The sequence below is a fragment of the Battus philenor genome, unplaced genomic scaffold (genome assembly GCF_028537555.1).
Source record: "Battus philenor isolate CCGP_79_NKW_IND1 unplaced genomic scaffold, ilBatPhil1.0.hap1 SCAF_2, whole genome shotgun sequence".
NCBI classification, from domain to species: Eukaryota; Metazoa; Arthropoda; class Insecta; order Lepidoptera; family Papilionidae; genus Battus; species Battus philenor.
In genome coordinates, this window is record NW_027181682.1 from 9,188,177 (window position 1) to 9,213,424 (window position 25,248).

General features: G+C 35.1%; 1 protein-coding gene across 5 annotated transcripts; it reads left to right on the plus strand.

Annotated features, from left to right (window-relative positions):
- Positions 1-1,672: 1,672 nt before the first annotated feature.
- tai (taiman) lies at positions 1,673-24,428 on the plus strand. Of its 5 annotated transcripts, none has more exons than XM_068765427.1 (19): positions 1,673-2,142; positions 4,810-4,929; positions 7,591-7,888; positions 8,519-8,805; positions 9,991-10,187; positions 10,274-11,343; positions 11,616-11,861; positions 11,943-12,193; positions 12,651-12,878; positions 13,291-13,474; positions 13,682-13,807; positions 13,882-14,025; positions 14,547-14,661; positions 14,766-14,842; positions 15,712-15,871; positions 16,486-16,704; positions 18,303-18,518; positions 20,016-20,089; positions 22,973-24,428. In XM_068765427.1, the coding sequence occupies exons 1-19, from the start codon at positions 1,949-1,951 to the stop codon at positions 23,078-23,080; spliced, it is 4,314 nt and encodes a 1,437-aa protein (XP_068621528.1). In that variant the 5' UTR covers positions 1,673-1,948; the 3' UTR covers positions 23,081-24,428. The 5 variants fall into 5 exon arrangements, with proteins under 5 accessions (XP_068621528.1, XP_068621527.1, XP_068621529.1 ...); XM_068765426.1 differs by having other exon boundaries at positions 12,648-12,878; positions 22,973-24,427; XM_068765428.1 differs by having other exon boundaries at positions 12,648-12,878; positions 15,712-15,829; positions 22,973-24,426.
- Positions 24,429-25,248: the final 820 nt, after the last annotated feature.

Sequence of the window (25,248 nt, forward strand, 5' to 3'; positions counted from 1 at the left end):
AAATATATAGGCATTTTAATTATACGATACACATGTAACACTTATGAATGTATTTTTATTTTTATATTTAATGGATTCAGGCGTTACATTGCGGAAGTCCATCCTAAATAAGAAAGGACCAATATCTAGCCACCTCCGCACATGCAGTGGTTGTCGTGCATGAAAGTGCACCGCCCGCCAGCCCGCTCGTAAATGCGCATGCGACAGACAATGCAAACTAAGAGTTGTTACACAGATTAGTGCTAAACACCGAGGTGTTGACTCCTGAAGATGCCCCGTGGAGGGGTGAAACACGTGTTGAGTGAATTTACGGTGGCGGTTGTGTAGTTTGCATTGTCTGTCGCATGCGCATTTACGAGCGGGCTGGCGGGCGGTGCACTTTCATGCACGACAACCACTGCATGTGCGGAGGTGGCTAGATATTGGTCCTTTCTTATTTATTTTTATTTTGTATGGGGTTAGATACTATAAAATATTATTTAATAAAGCTACAAAAATATTTACATTGAATGAGATTTTTGGAAATGATTATTAACATTAACAAGGTTTACAGTTATCTGCATACATTTAATTTACTTAGTCATATTGTCATATTAGGGCATAAACAGTCAGTTAAAGTGAAGACACCGGCGAAGCGGAATTAGAATGAAGTGCGCGGCTCGCCGCGACCGTGTGCCACGTCATTGCCGTGACCTACTGACATAGATCTGCGGGGCCGCCTGCACCGATATCTGCACGCGCGCCGGCTCTTCCTCCACTACTTCGCTTTTTAGCATTATCCCTCTAAATACTATCATTTGCTGCATTCATACAAAGTGACAACGATACAATATTATTCACTTACTCATATATGAGATTTATTAGAAAATATTACAACGTGCACTTAAGACAATAATCAAAAATGTTATTATTTTATTTAAAAAATAAATAATTTAGTCATAAAATGATTACGTTACTAACGTATTGTATTAAAAATTACTAAATATTACGCAATGTATGACCTTGTTATCTAAATTGTGCACTTGACACGAATACTGCTCCATTTCACTTTCATGTCTACAAATGTATTTAACTATCTACTACGCTGCTCGTGATAAAATATCGTTATTCAAGTACCTACCTACAACTTTTATCTCCTGTAATAAAATATTTTTCGCTTTATATCCCTTTAAATTGAAGATAATGACAATTTTTAATTTTTTTTGTTTATCGTAGAGATACATTCCCTCTTAAATTTAATAGCATAAATTGTTTTCCAAATGATTGGGCGATTTTTTAAAAAAAATATTGCGTAATGCTACCAGAAAAACTTTTTTTTATTTTGTGATATATTTAATAATATTTGTATTTGAGAATTTGTAAACAGTTTTATTTACGTCGCATTATTTATCTCTATTTCAATAATATTCTTTCGTGTATTATCGGCGTTTATTCTCTCTACACTAGCACTTGGTCGCCTCAGCGAGCGAGATCGAAGACATTCGGTAAGATAGGAATGAGGCGGGTGTGAGCGTAGCGGCGATACGGTTCAGCCGGTCCGCCGCCGCCGCCCCGCACCTCCGCCGACGCTCCGTGTCGTATCGCGCCGCCGTGTTGATAATTTGTGAAGTAGAGAACGACAAGGATGTATGTATATGTACGTCTCGTCTTTCAGTTGACTTTCATCGTCGTTTTGTAGCGAACGTTTCGCACGGATTTTGATATAAAATTGCATTATTAGCTGCGTAGTTAACCCGGTGGACGGTTTGTCGGTGGAATAAGTAATACTAACGTTTCGATGTTGTTTTAATCATATAAATAAACCAAAATAAATTTATAGTTGAAATCTGTTAACGAATTAGCGACGCGTCAAGCGTGGCGCAATGCAGTGCGTGTTTGGGTGCGGATACGGACTGTGTTGTTTGAAGTTTGCTCAGGCGGACGTTCATCTTGGAAGCGGTGGTAGTGCATGGTCTTGGAGTATTGTGTAGCGATGCTGCCCATGGTGCAAGCGGAACCCGTGCTTTTTAATTCCGCGGGGCACTCGGTTGATGGAGTCCCTCCGTCGGCGACATTGCCACCTTCTCTTAATTCGGATTCTGATGTTGAGGAACTAGTCGACATCTTTTTTGACATTGATGTTGCCGTGAATACATTTCAAAGGTAATTAAAGAAACGTAACATTTTTTGTATTGGATTTGCGTGTGTACTGGCAACAGAATTGCTTTAACGGCATTGAGACTTGTAGAAACAATCTAAAAGATCTGTTATGTGAAGCGATTGATTACTTATTTGAGTCGATATATTTAAAATATATTAATTAGGTTTTCTTTTTAATTAGTGAACTAATAGTCATTGGTGAACCCAAAATGATGTATTGAATCGCTTAATAGCTTTTGTTATTAAAACATTCACATTTTATATATCCACTTCTAGGTAAAGTTACTTATTTTAAAATTACGATTTACTTAGGTACTTGCAGTGGTGCGTTCTGTAATATACATTAACTAATTTATTTAATTGCAATCCCAAAATATTTCTAATAAATATTAGCACGTTTATTCCGGGCGAGTGTTTTAAACTTGAAGAATAGTGGTTGTATCCTGCTTGCTTAAACGGCAGAAACACACCAGTTATACAAGTTTTTATCGTTCGCGTGTTTCATCCTTGTTACGAATCAAATTTGTTACGTGTTGGTATTTGGCTATCAAATCTGTACTTTATACTACAAGATGTCCTTGCACATTTATCTAACTTTTTAAGCAATAAATTGATGCTTTGTAGTTTAGACTTCAACGAACGAAAAACGACCTTGATCGCCAGCTTTGGTGCGTAACAAATTCGGGATATATGTACTTATCTACAAAGCTCTTATCTTTTTGTAATTGCTCTTATTTTCTTAAAAATTATGAAAGCTTTGATCGCAATTTTGAATATTTAATATACTGACAACTAATATTACGTAATTCTTCCATATAAATTTTAATTATTCAATAATATGATTTGCTGGTTAAATAGATTTTGTGTTATTAAATTTTGATTAGTTTTCATAAGACAATAATTTCTATGTACGTTGTAAAATATTTTAAATGTAACTTGAAAAATCTAAATCAGTATATTAAAAAATCAGTATATTATAGACGATATTTCATTTTTCACTTGTGCCATTGATCTTTCGAATGTCTATCTCGTGTTAACGCATATTTCAACATTATGATATTTTAGGTATATTTTGTGTATTTTATTAATTTTTTATATCGTCATGTCAGTCACAGCATGTTTATGGGATGTAACAGGAGCGGTGTTGGAAATTAATATATTATAATTACTTTGGCCCAATTTACCGTTGACAAGACGCCCATTTCGAAGAAACGAAAAGAAAATTATTCCAAAATGTGCAGAAATGTTTCAACTTTGAATTATTATATCCTAGTCGTAACTATGTTTGTTTATTATGTTGATATGTTATTGTTATTGATCAAAACAAATAAATTTATGGAAACTCAAAATATTTTGATTAATTTAAGATTATAGTAACCGCGTTCTTATAAGTCTTATTGATGAACCATTACAGTGTTTAACCTTCTTAGTGGAGTAGAATTGGGGTGAAGTTTAGGTAGTGCTGCCAGTCAGCAACTAGTATGACTAATACTCTGTTAAGTAACACTTGAAAAAGCGAAATCTTCGATCGCGTAACACTTTCAATAAATATCAACTTTCACTCAATTTGTTTTCACCGTTGCTGACTGAAATGAAATTAGTATTAAACAGACACGTTTTTTTATTCTTAAAAATGTGTCAACTTTACTATAAAGTATTTATTAACGTTATAATTTACCTAAGATATTCTTATTAATAATTTTAACAGAGATTTTTTTATATTAGAAGTTAGTTAAGGGCCCCAAAATTTTCGCGAATTATTTATTACACTCTTCTGGTCACGCTTATGGAGCGTTGTTATTCCGAACATTATTATTTCAAGGTTGCGCGGCCGGCCGCCCGTCGCAGTGAGGTTGCGTTGTGGGGCTCCTCGGTAGGCGTCGTTTAACTGCTATCGCCGTCTCTCTTTCGCATCGAGCCACAGCCTATGCTGTACTTGGCATTCTATATAAGTATCGTCGACTTGAACATAATTCTTCGATAGCAGCTTCATTACGACTCTATGAAATTGCTTGTTTTGATAACGTCAGTGCTAAGAGTAAATCATACTCATAGGTACACATACTGATAAATAATACTTGTGTGTATATGTATGTGCGCACACACCCATACACAAACGCGCATACACACAGATACGTGTGTGTAGATGTATATATAAATATATATATCTTTATATGTATATAAAGTGTAATATGAAACATACTTATTAAACAGTATTTATGACTCATTCAAAAACATTAATTTGCATCATTCGAGTAAATTTCGTAGTATTGACCCTCGCAACTGGAATATATAACTGATGCTGCAGTCAAACGTTCATCTCGCCACTGCAAGTAAACCCAAGTGACGTGAGTTCGAGATCCCGCGTGGCCATAGTTTATGTATTTTGTATTTTGTAGGCGACGCATTATTATAGTACTCGATTATTCTTACATCACTTTAGTAATGTATCCGTACATAAATAAATTACGTAATAACAATATTTTAAAGGTTTTTTAATAAAACAATTTTTTTTATTTATCTTGTGGCCGAAAAAGTGACGAAGCAACTATAAAAATCATTACATTGTAAACGTCACATTTGATATCTGTTTATTTTTAATGTAATTTGTCCATGTTATGAGTGGAATTATCTAATTACTAAAATAGTATTTGTTTGCTGCTCTTGTAGAATTGAATCCTGTGAACTCCAACCAGGAGACACATGGAGGGGAATGCAAGGCAAGATGAGCGTGACAGCGCCGGTTAAGAAGATAAGAAAAAAGTCAGACAATAAGCCACAATCGCAAATGTACGTATTATACGGTCCGAGATGTTGTATTACAAATGTTCGGATGTTTTAACTCACGTAGAGCGACATGATTTGCAAATGTTGCTCTGCTCTGAATAAATATAATAATTGTTTAGGTTTCCTATAATAAATAATGTATCGTTTTGGAACAAATCACACTTATCAACGTAACCCTTGCGTTTTACCATAATTCAAAATAATCTTGTACTTGTAGTAAACTATGTGAAACAAACCCTAAGCATTAGTTTTTATGGAAAAAATGAACAAGTGAGAATTATATTGCTAGAAGCACAAAATTAATAATTACTTCAACCTGTTTTTTTATTTAATAAATTTATTACGTATCTCAGGCATGACGAAAACCAAAGATTCGATTGTTCGTGTTGTGTGATTCATCATGATCGAGCTTGTTAAATCATAATCATTATAACAGTTCGTGAATTTTATATAGTTAATGTGGAAAAATTATTGGCGTTGTGTTAAAATTAAAAATCTAGTTTTTATTTATTTGGTAGTCAAAATATTATTACTTAATTAACTTTATTAAAAATTATCACAAACATTTTTACCAAAAAAGCTTGAATGTTCTTGTAAGGTTCGAATTTAGTCGGAAATTGATATAGTAGAAAAAAAGTTACTACACATAAAAATGTTTTTTGTTTACTATGTGTCCTGCAGTTTATACTGCCCGAAGTTATTGGCCTATCACGTTCTAATAGAAAAAAATATTTATTAATATATTTTGGTGTGATGATTTTATACAGGGTGATTGAAATTTGATGATGTTGCAGAAGAGTGAGCTGACACATTTACTATTTTAAAGATTTTTAAACCTATTTTCAATCACATCCACACCCCACAAAACGGTAAAGAAAAAAACATTTCTCTTTCGATAGAAAGCAAATAGGGCTTTTCTGAAGCTAAAACTAACATTCCTTTATCGAAAGCTAAAAATATAAATTCTATTTAATATCATTAAAATGAAGACTTTGTTTAGCTCATTTGTAGTCGGATTTTTTAATATGTGCGTTGATCGAGCTTGAAAAGAGTGTAGCCTGGAATTTATTAAAATTCGTTTCTATATATCTAGAAAAATACGAACTCCTATAAAGTGAATCAAATCAAAATTAAGCTTTGCGACAACACTGATCTAATCTAAACATTTAGATAAGTTATGAATTTCTAACACGAATTTGAATGCGTTAATTTTAATCGATGAATCATTACAATAGTGTACAAGTTTTAAACTCGTGGCTTACGAAGTTTTTGGTGCACTGAACTGAAGTTCGACAAGACTGAATTCTAAGACAATTTTCAAATTTTTTGTGATTCGTTTTATAATTATGCACAGGTTAGTTTGTAGAATGGTCCTCTATACAAAAGATCTTATACTCCAATGGAATGTACTAAGAAAGAAGTACGAGTTTTTTTAGTATATTATTATCGAAATTAAAATGATAATGATGTAATAAGACTGTCAATAAAATATAATGAAAAGTAGTATCATTTAGTAGCCTCTGATAATGGATAAGATAAAAGACAGAACTAATTGGATTCGTCCAACAGTAATCATTGCTAAATACAGGTGAAAATTTTGTTATGTAACAATGACTGTTGTTAAACGCGTGATATATTTTTTTCAATTTCTTTCTTGTCATCACCATCAGCTGATTCTCTGTTTTTTTCCTACTAAATATACGTAATTAAAATTTCCTTTTTAAACTGTTAACCTACTCAATTTAAATGTCATGTAATTTTTGCATATATCTGCAATATATAAACATTCTTCATGATGCACTTCGAATTTATCTCAACTTTTTGTTTAAAACGCTGAAATTTTGTCTTAGTGTGTGATCAGAATATATTAGTAATAAGAGACATGATTGTTATTTAAGTTTTTTAACTTATAACATGACGCCTTTATCTGCTTCCTATATCAAACGGCTTGTTTGGTTTCTAAGTACGCCCCATTTTTAAAATTAGAAATTATTAAATGTATTTCATTCAAATCAAATCTACGGTAATGTAAGGACCATGTTAACTAAGGACAATAATTATTTTGTTTTAATTTTTTAGGTATTTTGTATTTATACCCGGTTACTGATTACCTGATTAGCATTTGAAATGTGTTTATCCATATTTGTAGTAATATAAAAATGTGTCCTCTCTATTTCCCTTATCTAATCTACTGAGTTGTTGCTTAACTTTGAGTAACTTTACAGTAATGGTTACTACACCACTTCAATACAGTTTATAAACGCTACCGATGCTGTCTGCGAACCTCCGCGTAACGTTTTTTTTTTATTTTATTGCGAAGATGATTTTTGTAAAACGCTACAAATTTGCAATTTTATTCAATTCTTTTATTTAATTCATCAGTAGCCTTACATATTTTTTTACCATCTCTTTAAGTTTTATAGTATCATGATTATTTTTATGATTGGAAAGTGACAGTTAAAATTTTAATACAAAACGAAATACATAAAAACTACCAAGAATATTATTTATCCCATAGATAAAATGCTATTTTAATCTCCCCTTCGATAGAAAGATGAATAAATAATCAATAATCAGATGTTGCTATTTATGCAAACAATATTAAACAAAAAAAAATTTAATTACATAGCAATTTTTAAAAATTCATAGTAACTTACATTTCAGAAATAAGTGTTATAACGAAAAAAGGCGGCGCGAGCTGGAAAACGAAACCATAAACCAGCTAGAGGAGCTTTTGGGCACTTGTTTAGCCGAGGTAAAGCAGCCGGATAAAAACGGCATTGTTCGCGAGGCAACGCGTCAAATTCAAGAGGTTCTGAAACGACGGCGCGACTGCCCCGGCGAGTGCCCACTGCGTTTGGCTCATTGTCGCTCGCCGGTGCAGGCCGGAGAGATCACCTCCACGCAACCGCAACCCCCGTCGGTCAACTTCCAGTACTCAGAACTTACTACGCTTATTGAGGTATTTATCGTTTTATTTTTAATATATAAGAATACATTTATAATGCTTTTAACGAATGTAGCCTATGGAAAGACATTTTGTAAGATTTTCTGACATTATCCCTTTGTCTATGAAATTTAAACAATCGCATTTTGAATTCTTGTGATTGAAATTCATTTGACATTGTAAAAAACTCAAATTAATGTTCTGTAAAATTGAAAAGTAATGATACTTTATTGTTTAGATACTCTTAAAGTACTTTATTCCTCTTTTATAATAAAGCTGTGGTTTATTTGGTGTTCCTTGAAATATACTTAAGTTTTATCTTAGATCATATTTAATCTTGTTTTTGTTTATGACGATTTAAGATACTTTTGTCAAATTAATCTAGCAAAGAGATGATGCTGATGGTTTTGACGAAGCGATGTAACCACTCACTAAGAGTAATATCCTATTTTAAATATATCATTGTTGTACCAGGGACATAGCATACTTGAGTTCACACATTCGGAGTTGCCACATTTCATTAGCTCAGCAATTTTATATCAGTAATGTTTACACACTATTGCCATTGAATGGCATTGCAATCTTAATTTGCCTGCTTAATTTTGATTTTTTTTGGATCCTTTTAAATATTGGTATTTCTTTCAGGCTCTCAAACATTATACTGGTAGCCTGGGCTGGGTTTTATTAGAAATTAACTCCAAGGGAGAAGTAGAATGCGTGACAGAAAATATAAAAGAATTAATTCTTGTGGATAGAACGGAGCTATACAAGAAATCGATATTTTCACTTTTGCACGCAGGCGATCATGCAAAATTAAAGCCCATATTAAGAAAAGCACAAACATTTTCCTGGAGTTCAGGTGGCGTTGATAAATTTCAAGCTATTCAAGTACGGCTTCTAATCAAGAATCCTAATGGTAGCGACAGTGCTGGGTAAGTTTTCAATAATTATTAATTTATAACATATTTAAATTTGTTGTGTTACATTGTTTACGGAGACCTCATTATTTCTATTGAGTAAGTTTTTCGATTTTATGTATGCATTTTTTTTCTTTTTGTGTTCTTACTTTCGTTGTGATGTAACAATATTAGACGTTCTTCCGGTTAAAAAACCTTTCGTACTAAGGACAAAAACAATTTAGCAGCCTTGTTAAGCCCAATAATCACACACTCCTGTAAAATTCAAACATTTCATATTAACCGAAGTAAGCATCACACACATTTTAGACATTGTTTATCACAACCCTTCTCTTATCGAGACCTAATCTGCATCTGTCATATATCCAAAACACCCTACCACAAAGTAAAATTTTGCGTTAACTGGGCAATCGTCCCTGAGTTTAATTAGAAGGGTACGGATAGTAAGTGAAGTGTCTGTGCTATGTAAAGCTAAAGTTTCTCATTGCAAGTGGAAGCGAAGATCGACTGGAATAATGTCCGACTCATAGTGGCTTTGGCAGAAGACAAACAGATATCATATGTATGACTAGTAGTAACCATCAAAGCTATTTCATTAATATGAAAATATATTTCAATAGCTATTTAAGTTACACATGTAAAATTCACCTTTTATACTTGTGACATACGTAAAATTACTACTCTTTATAGTTAATGGGTGTACGTAAGAGATGGGCTTCATGAAAAATATTGGCCGAAGAAAATGTCAAAGAATTACTATATATAATTTGATGAAAAAATATATTTTACACCTTGAGTACCTGTTACCTGTCAAAAGCACTATGAGGTAAACTACTCACTTGGCGATCGCATCTAGCTGTATTGGAAGTAATCGCTAAAAAGATATTTTTTATAAAATAACGAAGGACGCTCGTGGGCTCTTGGGCTATCAGTGATTAGTACTAACTAAAAGGGTTAGCTAGTTGTCTAGCTGCTTCAAAAGCTTAAATCTTTATTTAATGACATTAACATTCGAAATTGAAGTATCTGTAATAGTAAGAATCTTTAAGGATGTCATGTTGATAGTTTGACATGACATTGAATAATTAATGAGGTGAATAGACATTTGTGAGCATTTCTTATAAAAAATGGTAGAATAGCAATTCTGGTTAAGATGTTTTATTTATTTCTGAAGTGTGCGAGTTGTCTCGGATTGTTCAGGCTGGTGGATGGTGTGATCCACGCTGCGCCGGTACGCGGCTCGTCGTCGGAGGAGGCCGGCTCCGTCATGTGCGTCATCCGGCGCTGCGAGGACGCGTCGGCCGCTCTGCTTCCAGTCGACGGCGGCCCGCCCGCCATCACTTCCAAACTTACTGAAAATATTGTCTTCAGATTAGATTGCAACTATACTATTTTATGTACGTTGTAGATTTTCATACTTGCTTTAATTAAAGTTAAATTACTCTTGATTGTTTTCTAATTATTCATTATTTTATGGTTTCAGCTTGCGACTTAAGTAGGGTGGAAAACTGTATAAACTCTCCTCTGTCTCTCGTTGGTGCTTGTTATCTAGAACTAGTTGAGAGTAGTGATCGTGATCGCGTGGCCGCGCACTTGCAGGAGGCCGTGTGTCGGCCCGGACCGCCGGTAGTGAGTGAGCCTTTTCGGTTACGTGTCGCGGCTGATAAACCTTGGTTTAGGGTCAGTGCTCAATCGCGCCTCTTTACGGCAAAGCCGACTTCTGGTGAACTTGATTTTATCATGTCGACTCACACTGTACTCGGAGACGACGAAGTAGATCTTTTGGAGGTGGCCAGTTCTAGACCGACCGTTGGCGGTCCATTGATGACGTCCGTTGCTAACGGAGAGTCGTCTGGCTGTGAAACACGATATCGCTCTCCTATGAGTCCCACCGAAGCACAATTTTCGATCAACGATTTTGATCTCGATTCGTGGACACCAGGGTTTCAAATTGGAGAAATGTCCTGTGAAGATACAAAAGAGCGAAAGGACGGAACAAGTGATGATTCGGGAAATGCACCTTCGCTTCGCGCGACGCCTGCTTCAAATGAGGGATCCCAATCATCAGTTCCAGCGGAGGAACCTAATCGCCTGCGTTCGTTACTCAGTCAAAAACCAGGCAGCGTTTCCGATTCTGTGGTGAATTCGAATAATCGTATCTTGAAAGATCTGCTTAACCAAGACGATGAGGATGCGACAAGTAGCGAGACGTCGGCACCACACACGCCTCACACGCCGCACACGCCGCACACTCCGGGCGCTGCGATGTCGCCGCTGCATACTACGCAGGCGCTCGGGAGGCCGCCACCGCATACGCCCCACGCGCCCCACGCGCCGCACACACCGCACGCGCCTCTCACGCCCCATGCGCCTCTCACGCCCCATGCGCCTCTCACGCCCCACACGCCGCACGCGCCCCACACGCCCCACGCGCCGCACACCCCGCACGCGCCCCACAGTTCCCATGCGCCGCATGGTCAGCATACCTCTCATGTGCAGCACCAGTCTCCGATGCAGCAAACGCATCACAACAATTCAGAAGTGTTATTAAGGGTAAGTTTCAAATTGTAATAATCATTATTACCTTAAAAAGCAGTTAACAATTTATAAAACGTAGACGACAGTATCATCGATGCGGGGTGGAAAGCCTTCGGGGAGAAGCTCTAAAGCTTTTAGCTCTAATATTTTTGAAACAGGCTAGGAGAATAAAACAAAAGAATTTATATTATTTCTTATATAAATACCCGCAGATTAAATATAACTATAGATTAGCAAATACACACAATTCATACACTATCGTAACATAAATCCCCATTATGTTTTAGATATTAAAAGAGAAAACGGACGAAGACAATGAAGAGAATAGAAGAAATTCTTCAGATAGCACGCGCAGCACTTCACAACCATGCGCCTTGCTGTCTCAGTTACTTTCTCCAAACAATGGTCCCTCGGGAAACGGTCGCCCTCAGGAAGTTAGCGATAACTATTTGGAAAGAATAGGTATGAAGCGAAAGTACGAAGAAAATAAGGCTCCCACTAATGTTAAGAGGGCGACGCCTGAGAATCAGCAGGTATCATTACATATTGACAAGTCCTTTATTGCTTTATTGAAAAATACACGTTTATAATAATGTTAAAACAATCGGCAACAGGTCACTTCTAGTGCAGTCACGGTAGCCTCATCGGCACCCTCTTCGACAGCTGCTAGTCCTGCCACAAGCAGTAGCAACAACCAACGCCCTCTCCGACAAAAGAACCAAATACTGGTGGCACTTTTAGAGCAAGCCACGCCATTCCCAACACCGAACCTTCGGGGCTACGAGGCTGTACCTCGGCCCAGGTTGCCGCAAATACAACAACATCAACATCACCATTCAACGTTATCCAACATGCTTACCCCACAGTAAGGAAATATCGATCAAACCAATTATAGTTTAATAGAGAGAACGCGATAGAGGTGTAAGTTTTCTATAATTCAAATTTAGCGCAGCAATCAGCCGATTACTTTTCATTGAATTATATATTAGTCGAGATTTTCTGAAATTAGAGTTGAATTTTACTGAGATCCCAGAGATCCAGCTTGTATTCTTTTAATACAGAGTTTAGTTTAACCTCATACCATACCATGTGCCGCCAACATAATCCAAAGATTGTGATATATAGATATATCACTTAATCACTGACAATATTATTTGTTAAGATATCTGTCAAAATAAGAAAGGTAATTTGTTTTATATTGAAATCTATTTCATTGGCAGTCAACACAGCTAAAGATTCTTTAACAGATGCTTTTTGTATTTTAACATATTTTTTTGGCATATGTCAATGAGTAAAGAACATTAAAATCTGCTATCCAGTAGTCGAGCCAGTAACGTGAATGGCGGAAGCACGGTTTCTACGGCTACGAGCGGATCGGCGAACGTCAGCGGGGGCAGTGTAAATGCCACGTGCTCCACCGCCAACATGAACGCGTCCAGCCACCTGCAGATGGTATTGCAGAGCTCTACTCGCAGCAGCTACCCGCACTCGCCCACCACAGCGCACTACGCCAACTCGGCGCCGCATCTTGTCTACAACAGTCAACCGTCGTGAGTATTACCTACTTTATAATAAATAAAAAATGTTTCTTTATAAAGTCTGAAATTAACGCATACTACCTTAAAAAACGATACAAGAAATTTCATTTCTCAAGTAACTACCAGCAATAATGATTTTCAAAATACAACATACAAAGGCTTGCGCGGTACTATTCGACGTCAAAAATATCATTAAACAGATTGATTGGGTATCAATACAATGACGTCACAACAAATTAATTTAAACATTTTCAAATAGTATATAATACACACACATGTATATATATATATATATATATATATATATATATATATATATATATATACATATATATATATATATATATATATATATATATACACACACAATTCTGATCATATATTTTCAATAATATTTTATTGTATATTATGGGAATAATTTCAGAAATGACAATTCCCGAAGTCAAGGCAACTCAGGAAGCGGCGGTGATAACGATGCGCCCAGTGATTTGATGCTATCGTACATATTAGACGAAGTAATTGAAAACATGCCGTACGCCGAGAGACCAGCGCCCGATGTGAACGTTCTTATGAATTTGGAGAACCGTCAGCCCAGATCGGAATTTGTTGTAAGTTAACTCTTAATCGTTTCTTGGCCCTCAACGATTAGTTTTCTGCAACAAAGACCTGCAGGTGATATAAATACAAGTAGCAATTGAACCAAGCAGCTCTCAAAAGCAAACTACTTCCATAAGCCGCCTTATTAGTCTCATTATATTTAAAATTAGTGTTTTATTCGTGCAGATAATACATCACAATGTGATTTTTTTTTTCAGGGCATGAAGGAGAAAAACGCTGTTATAAACGCAATTACCCAAAGCCTCATGCAGTGTGAGACAGTTTCTAAGAACCCTGTATCTTCAAGTCCTGCAGCTCCTCCAGTATATTCTGTTCAAAGCCCGGTATGATATTACACATTGAATATTGTTTTTTACTTTAAGTATAAGTTATTAATATCTAATCGTCTTTCAATTAGATGTCGTGTAACAGTATGGCTAGCGGGAGTAGCTCGATGTACGCAATGGGGCCGCGCCCCGAGGATTCACGTTCGCTCGTAGAGCAACATCGCGCCCGTCTGCTGCAGCAACAGCGTTCTCAACAGATGCTTGTCTCGCCGGAGGTACGTCGGAGCAAGTATTGCCTTAGTACGAAAAACGAGTAATATCTTAATATTGTTACGGTCCGTGCCAAGGTCATCAGAGAAGCCCTCTTTCTTATAGAGAGATCTAGGCTAGCATTTGACCGCCTCAATACATGTAAAGGATATTTTATGTCATAATTGAGCTTGGGGATTGCTCCAATTACTCAATTCGAGTCATCAAAGTTTGTAGTTCTGGCATCAGGGCGCGATTGAAACCCTCGTAGCCTTTGCTTGAATGATGTCTTATGAGGGTGCTCAATATATTTATAGTTTCTATAAAGTTAGGCTCTTCTGGCATTGTAGTTATGACATACACAATTGGTCACTAAGATCCTATGTGGATAATAATATAAATAAGTGAATAAAACCAGTGACACTATGAAAAGGCACAAAAAAGATATGTTATTGGTCAACTTTCGGAGAGACCTTTGCCTTGCAGCGGGTGTCTGACGGCTGATATGACTTTTTTTTGTAATATTTGACATAATTGTTTGATGTAGGCTGCAGAACAACCACAAGCTGATTTGGGTTCCACTATAAACGCACTTGTGTCGGCGACGCCTCCTAACGTCGCACTAACTCGTACTGATTTTCATCACCTTTATCATCAGAATAGTGAGTATTTTGGATAAAAATAACATAAGACATTATTATAATTAAAAAAATTAAAAATGTTTTATTTTAAGCGTTAAAATAAAAATGTATGTGTTTTTTTTTAGGTCAAATGGGTTCGAATTATGGTACAAATAAAATCACAACATCTCAACAAAATCCAATGCTCAGCCGGCAGCTGTGTGTAAGTGTTTTGCTTTTTAAAAATTCAGGTTTCTAATCAACTTGTTAGATTTAAATTAAAAATTAAAGTATTATCTTATTTCAAGAGAAATCAAAATGTCTAGAGGTGGACATGGACAGGTTAAATAACGAATGTGGTTTTTCTATTTTCACAAAGGTAAATCAAGAGGTTGGTTACTGACGGAAACATTATTGTGTTATTTTTATATAAGATACTGTACTTCTGCAAACCCCTGTGACACCATAAAAACTATTAAAATTACACTGTACAGTTTCATTACTTACAATTTGAAATAAACAAATTATTAATACACCCAACTCTTTTTTTACACGAATTTTTCGTTCTCAGACGAATCCTTAAATTTTCTTTATAATTTTACCATGCTTACAAAACGTTATCTATACAGTAACACAATATCTGTGGGGGTGTACGAAGTTATTAAAACCAATATTTATTTAATTTCAGCATACTCGTATTTACTGATGATAATATTTTTGGTTCTGTCCGTAATATGAGAGCACGCACGCTTATGAAGTAGTGATGATTCGTAAAAAATATATTTTTATTCCTAATTTTAATTTAAAGTATTTTTACGTTTAGTATTTATGAATTGAACTTTCACAAACTCGATTTCTTTTTCTCGTAATTAAAATTAATTTTAATTTTATAAATTCTTATTTAATTTGGATTTCATTATATTTTTACACCTGATAGGATTTTTTAAAGTTATCGAGCATGTCCTCAAATTAAAACCTTATGTCATATGTATTTTCTTGCATGATTCTCTAAGGAACAACAAGAGTTGGGTGTGTATTAAGTTATAATAATAAAGTCGTGTTATTAATCGCTCACTGCGTGCCTGTCGACAGAACACCGGAGCCGGGTCGGGCGGCTACGCACACGCGGCGACGGCGGCGGCGGCGCTGCACACGCCGCATACCCCGGTGTCGCACCAGCCGTACCATCGCGCGCCGCGCCCGCACCTAGGTACGAGCGCGCTTTCCCGTCCTTTGTGGACCAACCAAACATGTACTTACTTTTCATTATTATTATATTTCTATCAAAGTATCTACCGAATAGAATTGTAAATGTTACAACGCTCCATAAACGAATTTAGTAAATTTGTTTTTCAACCTGTGAAACCAATAGGTAAAAAATGTTTTTTGGTACGCTTTTGCATAAGGATACTAATTTAGAAGTTAAATAAGAGTTTTCCGATAGATTTATTAAATCCTAGGCATGACATTTGCTAGAGGAGGTTTCGATTTCTCAGCATGTTCGTAGAATACTAGAAATAGTACAGTTTTCATTTATATTCTTCAATTGTTGCCGACCCTAATATAATATTATTACTAATTGCATGACTATACTATAGCTTTATATTATTTTCATTAAGTGAGGTGGTAAACAAAGTTTAATACGTTGTATGACATTTAGACGCATGTGTAATTTAGATTTGCGTCAATTCCTATAAAGAGGAAGTTTCCCGGTAATGCATCGACGAGGACGTTCAGTTAGCATGCGTACGAGCGGCGTTTTAAAGTATAATAGGTTCCTGACGGGCGAAGTACAACACATTAGGTAGGTCGCGGGATGTAGTGGGCACATGTTCGCGTGCTTTGATAACGCGGCGTGTGTGGCAGTGGGCGGCTACTATGAGGAGAGCGAGGCCAGCGGCAGCGGGTACTGCGGAGAGTATGCGAGGCGCGCGGCGCACGTGGCGCACGCGGCACACGCAGCGCACGCGGCCCACGCGGCGCACGCGCCTCAGCCGCCGCACCCCCCGCACCCGCCGCATCCCCCTCACCCGCCGCACCCGCCACACCCGGCGCACACGCCGACCCACGAACAACAAATGTCCTGTAAGTACGCACTAAGGGCAGCCCTGCAGTACTTACTACACCCAACTCTTTTTTTACACGGTAGATACGTTCCTTAGAAAGGCGTATGAAAAATGCATGTGACATAGTATATGTGAGTGTGAGGACATGTTCAAAAACTTTAAAACATCGTGTAAGTTGAAAAATATCTTAATATTTTGTCAAAGAACCTTCCAAAAAAAGTATTACTTAAATCCATATAACGTAATTATTTATAAAAAAAATGATTCAAAATTCAATCCATTAGTACCAAAAATTTAAAAATATAAATTGAAATTAGTGTAAAAAACGATTTGTTTAACTATTCATCGATACAGCAAGCGTGCACGTTTATTATGGACTAGACTAAACACGCTATCATCATCAGATACTTCTGATATTTGTGTCTAGGATAACTGTTGGATCTGAAGAATTTCATCAGTTATTTTGAAATGGTGTAAAAGAAGAGTTAGGTGTATATAGAATTCTATCCAAAAAATCATTATGATAATAAGTGACCTATCATAATTTTTGTAAAACATCGTTTTTTATGAAAGTTTTGTAATTTTTTTTATTTATAAAACTGATCATTTTAAAATTTATATTATTTACTGATTTAATTCAATATAATAGTAATATTAGTTTAGAAAAATGGATGTATTTTTGTCGGTTGAAAATTAGAGTTGTCTATAACTAACTTGTTATTTATAACTAAATTTCTAAAAGATACTGCGCAAGTAATGATAACGCCAAGTATTAAATTCCTTTTAAAAAGTTATTTGATAGAGGTAGACAATAGAAGTTTTTTTTCATTGTGATTAACAAAACTTATTACTTTTAAGACATGAATAAGGTTAATAAAATATTTTCTCATACAAAGGTAAGCATCAAAACACGTGTTAGTACTTTTATTGTTTATGATGAACTATTACTATTAATGCATGATAAAAGTTATTTCAGTATTGCTTAAGCTGCGTATTTATGTATTTACATCTCGCAATCGTTAATGCTTTTAAAAAATAATAAAAAGCCTGTATTTTTCTATTATTAACGCAAAAAAAATTCTACAAAAATTAACACTAGGAAAATGTTACATAAGGTTTTTATTTTTTGTAACTTTTAAAAAATGTACATTGGAGGTGAGTTTATTTTTATGATATTTGTTTAAGTGGGGATTGCGGGAGTGTGAACCGTGTATTCTAAACCGTGTAACTAAGGAAATAAAAGTCGAAACTTAAATATTTCTAGATATTAATATAGAAATGTATTACAAGCCATATTTTTAGAATTTCTGTTAACAAATTAATAAAAACATTATTGGTGGTTTTTGAATTTACCTGCTGAAATGATGCGAACTAGAAACAGTTCAGTTGTAAATTTATGTTTTTGAAGCCAGGTCAGACAGAATTTCCTTTCGCCCAAGCCATGAATATAAACCAGTATTCTTAGTCATAGTTTTTAAACAACGATCAAGCAATGATGACTTATCTGGGAAAAGTTCTTTTCAGAAATAGTATCTATAAACTTGTTCCAACTGTTAGATTGCCTCGGCAGAAATTTTATGGAGGGTAGTTTTGGTTGTAATGTTGCATTTCGTTTAGGTTCCGGCACCGGCGGCGTGTCGAGCGGCGTGTCGAGCGGCGCGGCGGGCGTAGCCGGCGGCAGCGCGGCGGGTGGGCCGCCGGCCGGCACCTCGGAGTACGTGCGCAACGAGCTGCGCGCCGTGGTTGGCGCGCGCTCCGCTCGCCCCGACCTGCACGCGCCGCTGCACGCTCCCGAACTCGACCCGCTCCTGACCTTCGACATGGCTCCGTCCGGTTAGTACAACTGAACTCATCTTTGTGATTCACATACATGTCATTTACAAAATTTTTACTACATTGACTCTCGATTCAATTTAATCATAAATTTAAATATCATAGGTAATATTTTTACTATAAGAATTGTATATGTTTTGAGAAATGTAACAGATAATATATTTACTAGAATTATGCATTTCTCATCAGTTATATTTATTTTGGTCACCTTATATGTACATTATATTTATACGATCAGAGTCAAATTGGTAAATATAATTAAAATTATCATTATTGCTTAAACCATTTAGTAATAATGTATTGTTGTGGAATAAATGTTGTTACTAACATTTGACTAATGATAACACTACAAATCTCAGCAAAAGTATGTTGTCTTCAAATGAATCATAGCATATATCTAAAACATTAGTTCATTCTAAATATTTTCCAAGACAATGGGCTTGCAGTAAATGATAAGGAAGCGCTTATTTAGTAAATCACGCTCCGGTGTTTTCTATACAACTGTTAAAAATATTTTTTTTTCTTAACCTGTTGTGTCCCGCTGCCGAGCAAAAGCTTTTTGTTTCCACTCTCCTGCATATCTGGTTAATTTAATTATTCGTAATAATAATAATAAATCGCTGATATATAGCCCTTCAAGGAAATTGCTTCTGATTCCTTAATAAGTTTCGTAGAATTTTTGTTTGTACTTGAAATATAACCCCAATAAGGGCATTATTGTTTTACCATTTGTTAACAATTTTTTTTCGATTCGAGTGATTTCGGTACAATTAGGTTATGTTTAATTCTATACAATGTTGACTAGACATAAAATGATACTGTTTTTGCTGTATTCAAGACGAGACCATTATGTTAGGAAGATACTCCAATGTAATTTAAAAGACTTAATTGTTGATAAAATAAAGGAATGTTATTGTTCTTGTCATAAGATTTCAATACGTATGGGTGGGGATAGCTTATTTTATTAAGCGGTCGACTACGTAGCGCGGTGGTAGATGTTAGCGCCAATGATTCGTTGCCAAGCTGATGTGCGCAAGCGTACTATGTTTTGATGTGATAGTAATCGTTGCTGGGCCATTGGGCTAGTTAGACGAACTGTCTTACCTTTTATGGTGACTGTCGCAAACGTCATGCAACAACGAATTTTATGTTTCAAAACTTGGCTATCACTTCAATGCTATAGCTAGAGCGTGACAACCATCCCACGAATGGTGTGCTTGTGTGAACTTTATGATTTCAATAAAATACAAGTTTGCCTGAGAAGGAAAAGAGGATTTTTTAACGTATTTTCTTGAAGAAATTTATTCATCAGCAAACGTCTGAATAAAAATTTACCTTCGAGGAATTATGAATTATGATTTTGAGTAAACAGTGCGGTAAACGACTACTTTAAAAAATAAGGATAATCAAAATAATTTAGTGTCGAACGGGAGATGGAACGATCATTGTCAGTGTCGGGGTTAGTCACTGCCAATGTATTCGTGTGTACGTATGTAGGTGGCGGCAGTGTGGTGGGGGGCCGAGCGTCGTCTGCGTCAGCAAACACGTGGGAGTCGCAACAGAGCACACCGGTAAGCTTGGGACGCGGCCAGCGAAACCAAAACAATCACTTCCACACATTCTGTATCGGTTTTCATTGTTTCGTAGATCTACATACATACTTATGATTATTGCGTAATGAGTCTGCTCTGCTGCGTGTGTTGTCAAATCGATCATATTGATACCTAGAAGCTGTTTCACAGAAATGTGCCAATATCTGCCGACCGCTACCTGTTGCACCCATTAAGCTTTCATTACATGTCATTCTCTGCCTGAAGGTAAACAAAAAGCATATGATATCAGACGATAATAAGCGAAACTTCATTTATGGGTAGATACGACTACGATTAGACAATTTTCGTAGTCACTTTATCTTCGGTGTTTCTTGGTACATTTCTTATATTGTTTAAGAAGCTTTTGTGATGTGATGTCTAATACTATTTTCAACTATAGTGACTTTGATTTCTGTGTACTGCGCATTCTCAGATATTTCTTTAGAATAAGAATATTTAAAAATGTTAAATCAAAACTTTTGCTTCTAGGATTTTGTACCTGTTCGAATTTGAGCTTGTTATATAAGAAAAGGGGTAATTCGCATGCGTATATAGTAAAGTGTGGTGAAGGTAATAACTTAACAGTACAACTAATTAAATGAAGAATTGTTACAGTTTGTGATAAATGCTTATTATTTGCTTTGGAAATGCTATAGCATACGAATTATTTCGTTGAAGTGCAATATTACATACGACTGAAGTGATGCATGATACGTTATGACTCTGAACGGGCTCTAGAACTAGTGGACACGAGACTCCATCAAATTTATATCAGCTTTTACTATTTTTGAAACTTCACACGCTGCTCATATTAAAACATATTTTGATTTTTTTTCTCTTCACCTTATTTTGATATCTGAAAAACTGGAAGCAATTCATTCTAAATTTTCAAGTGAGTAATTGATCGAATCTCGTAAATTTTCATTGCCCGTTTAATGGCCACTTACGTCAATAGATTTTATTACATTAGAATTTTTATTAATTAGATGATAAAAGATTCTAGAGACTTCAACGTAAAGTTGCTAAGGAATATGATGAAATAATCGGAATTAAAATCTCTATTGTAATAAAAAGACTTTAAAATTTTACTTCTTTAGTTTATAATAATTTAATTGATATAAGCGGTAACTTATAGCATATAACTTTTTTTACATGTTTGTTCGACTTGGTCGGAAATAATGTAATTTATTGTTCGGCGCTTTATTTAAATTACTTCAGTTAATTGTATTCTTAATTAATATTCATATTATAAAAAGCAAAGGTGATTCACACTTTGGCGTACTCGCACGCGACGAGTGATCTGTGCGGTGAGAACTGCAAATTATTAAAATATCAATTTAATTAAGCAGCAAATATTTGTTGTAATAACTTCATGCATTATTTTCACTTTGTGAAATTAAAACTATTAAACAATTACGCTTTTAACTTACAAATGTGGAAAATAATTCGGCAACGTAATACAGAAAAACAATAAAAAACTAAGGCACAACCCAAAAAAATTTTTTCTACTAATTTTTATGGTTAGATCTATGTCAACCTTTTTAAACGCAGTCACAATAGCATTTGATGCATTAAATGGCTTGCCGGAATATCGAAATAGTCGCATTTTACGATCTTTAACTTTGATTAGTTCATAATAATATCATACTTATATCTAGGCTGTTTTAGTAAAACAGAAGCAAGATAAATTATAGTGACAAACAAATCACTTCGACCATCTGGGGACATGTTTGTGCACTTTTCATTATAACAAACTGAGAAGCGCGTTAACCCGATGGTGAGCAAAATAGCCAACTCATTACAATGTAATGCTACTCGAGCTTGCAGCGTTAGGCGCCTTGCGACACGAGGTGATACGTTTCACTGTTGCAATCGTTTAACTTACTGTAGCCGCATTTAAAGAAGAAACACTATAATGTTAGGACACTAGAACTTGACAACAAACAAGCGGGGCCACCTCGGCTCGAGCCCTAACCCTTTCCATTTTATAAGACACCATATTACAAAACTATTTGTAATAAGAAAGTGTTTGAATTTATAAATTTATGTTCATATTAATTTACAATGTGTTGATTGCCTTCAATATTATAAAGTTATATTTTACAATAAACCATTAATTTTTGAAATTAGACACCCTGCTGCTAATATAACACGAGTGTTAGGTACAAATATTATAATACAATAGTGGCAAGCATTTCTCTAATTGTTAGTGCTAAAATTATATAATATTTCTCGTGTATTGCGGTGGGTGTCTGACATCGCTATTGAGGACAGTGGCTCTTATGAAAATATAAGAAAAGTAATAGTAATATTGTGTATACTATAAGTTATAACCCATAATGAATATTATAGCTCTTTCAGAGCAGCAAGTATTCAAACGTATTTATATAATATTTTTCGTGACAATTCCATTGATGAAATAATGTTTTAAAATGTGTCTTTAATGCGGAGACTTTTTGACGAGCAACTTTACATTGCAGTTTTTGGAGAAATATAGCAATAGTATACCTAGTTCTGTTATTGAAAAATATGAAAAAAATGTATTCCAAAATCGCTTAGACATTTAATACCGCAAGTTATACCGATATAAAGTAATGAAAACATTTAATGTAAATGTCTTTGACCATTACAAACCGAAGCAAATATTTACTATGTGTGTTCACTGTATAATACATAAGTGATGTAAAATTAAAATTTTAGGTTATCAATTATTCACATTATATTATTTTTACACTTGGCGTGGCATTTTTTGGTTACACATTTGGAAGTTTACTCATTCCAAATGATGTCAGGTGCTGCTGCAAATGATACAAATATAGATAATCTATTGTAAGTGATTGAGTGTCGTGTGTTTGATATCAGAGTACTACGGAGGAGGGCACGGCGGCGGGCGGTGATGAGGCTGCGGCTGCGGGTGCGCCGGGCGCGGCCACTAGGGCGTCGCTGCTACAGAAGTTGCTGTCGCAGTGACGAGCGTCGGCGGCCTGCGCGGACACGGTCCCCCCGGATCCGCCCGCTCTACACCTCGACGGTCCACCGCGTTGAACTTGCCAGTTCACGTCTACGCTCCACATGGTACCTCTCCGGCTGTAAACCTCACACGTGTGAGGGTAATGTAGTACACGTATTTATAGAATGTCGTTTTAGTTTAGTGCTAGTGCTCCTTTGACGTGTAAATTTTTGTCTATTACTTACTATATAAATTTGTTTTCGGTCGTAAGTTCTTTAAGAACTTCAACGATGTTATGCGCGTAAGATCCATCGAAGGAATAAATATTCGCGATCCACAATTTGATTGACCCGTACGTATAACAAATAACGATATATGTACAATACAAACATACCGCGTGCAATACTGTATAGAAATAAACACATATTTTTGGCGTTGTGAACGTTATGTATTATAGTATGAAAGTCAGATGTTACCTGTTATGACAAAGTAAGATGTATTGGTAGTGAGGGATGCATTACGCGACTTCTCCCGCTGTAGCGCCCCTGAGAATAATGCGAGCAAGTGTACCGAAATGCCGATCAGAGGTTTTGGTTACTCGAAGCTCTAGCGTATAGTCGGAGAAGATTATTATTATGTGTAAATACCGTGTTGTTAAATTATAGCTGTTGCTTCAATGTAAATATTTTGTTACAATATCATCTTTGTGCTTCTTTTACTTTTTAATTTTTGGTAATTTTAACGTTATGGGTTATCATTTAAAACTTAACATATATTACTTTATAAAAGTTATGGCATAAATATATCCATCCCTGTCAGTTTTATTCTGCTACACCGGACATTGGTTAGTAGTCCGACACGTAAGCGTAAAAAAGCTTCTAATCGTTCGGTCGTAGGCTATTAAGTGATATTATTTAAATTTGCATAATACTTACCTTAATCCTGTTTTGGCAGTGACGTTCAAGTTTATAACATAATAAAGTACATAAAATTTCGCTCTCCTGTTACTATGGTCGTTTTAAATTTTTGTTTTTCTTATTCTGAAATTATTTATCCATGATTATCAAAGGCAATGAGAACAGTGTTTATTATAATTATTCATAAAATTCGTATTAAGCTTTATTATATATCTATCCAATATGGTTTATATTTTTAACTTTTTTATATTTTTAGCTTTAACTCTCACCCAGCTTATTGTTTTGAACTATAACAAGTAGAAACGTGCAATTTTTTGAAAAAGAGAGAAAAGATCTGTCATTGCATTTAAAAAGTTGCAATGTATCACAGGTCAATATGATTATAATTTAATTTACCAGTGATTTCTTTGAAATAAAAATCAAAAATGTAAAAGTATTTATTGATATTTTTATTATTTTTCGATGTTAATATTTTGTTTAGAAATAAAATGATTAAATAATATCATTTTGCATCATTATTATAATAAAAATCTCAAGAATAAATTGCAGAAAATATTATTATATAACGGATATTGTTCCATATTGTTAGTTTTTATGAATTTAACAAGTCAGTATAGATAACGTCATACAATAACTGTTACCAAATCCAAAAACTGTTCTCCGTCTATATTGTTAAAAATGGATATTAGAATCATATCTATGTGACATTGTTATTATTTAATCTTCACTTTATTCACGTAATGTGAACACCTATAAACAATGTCTATCATAAGATACAATAAAGATTGATAAAAATTAACTTGTGTAAGGATGACATTATTTGGGACCAGCGCACAAAAAATTAAAATGAATCGAATGAATAAAATCAGCCCTAATCTAAATACAAATTTCATATTAAATTCTTTCTTGGCGCTAGATTTAGTATTTCTCTTGTTAATAATAAACTCATTCATATTCCGTACGACGATTTGTGTTAATAATTATTTTTTCAACTGACAAATATACAGTTAGTGCATTGTCGAAAATTACACGTCTCAAGTTTGTATCTTTTTACGTAAAATATTAGTGGCATTTAAGACTTAAGTAACAAAAAGGTACTTAACTGAATATGAGGGAGATTACGTAAACATATTTTACGAGTTCAAAGTATTGTATTTTTTCATAACAAAATTTTTACAAATCCCCCACCATAGTATGTAGGGAGTAGGTCTACACTTAACGAAATGTGTGATGATTATATTATTACCTACCTAATGATGAACGTACAAATA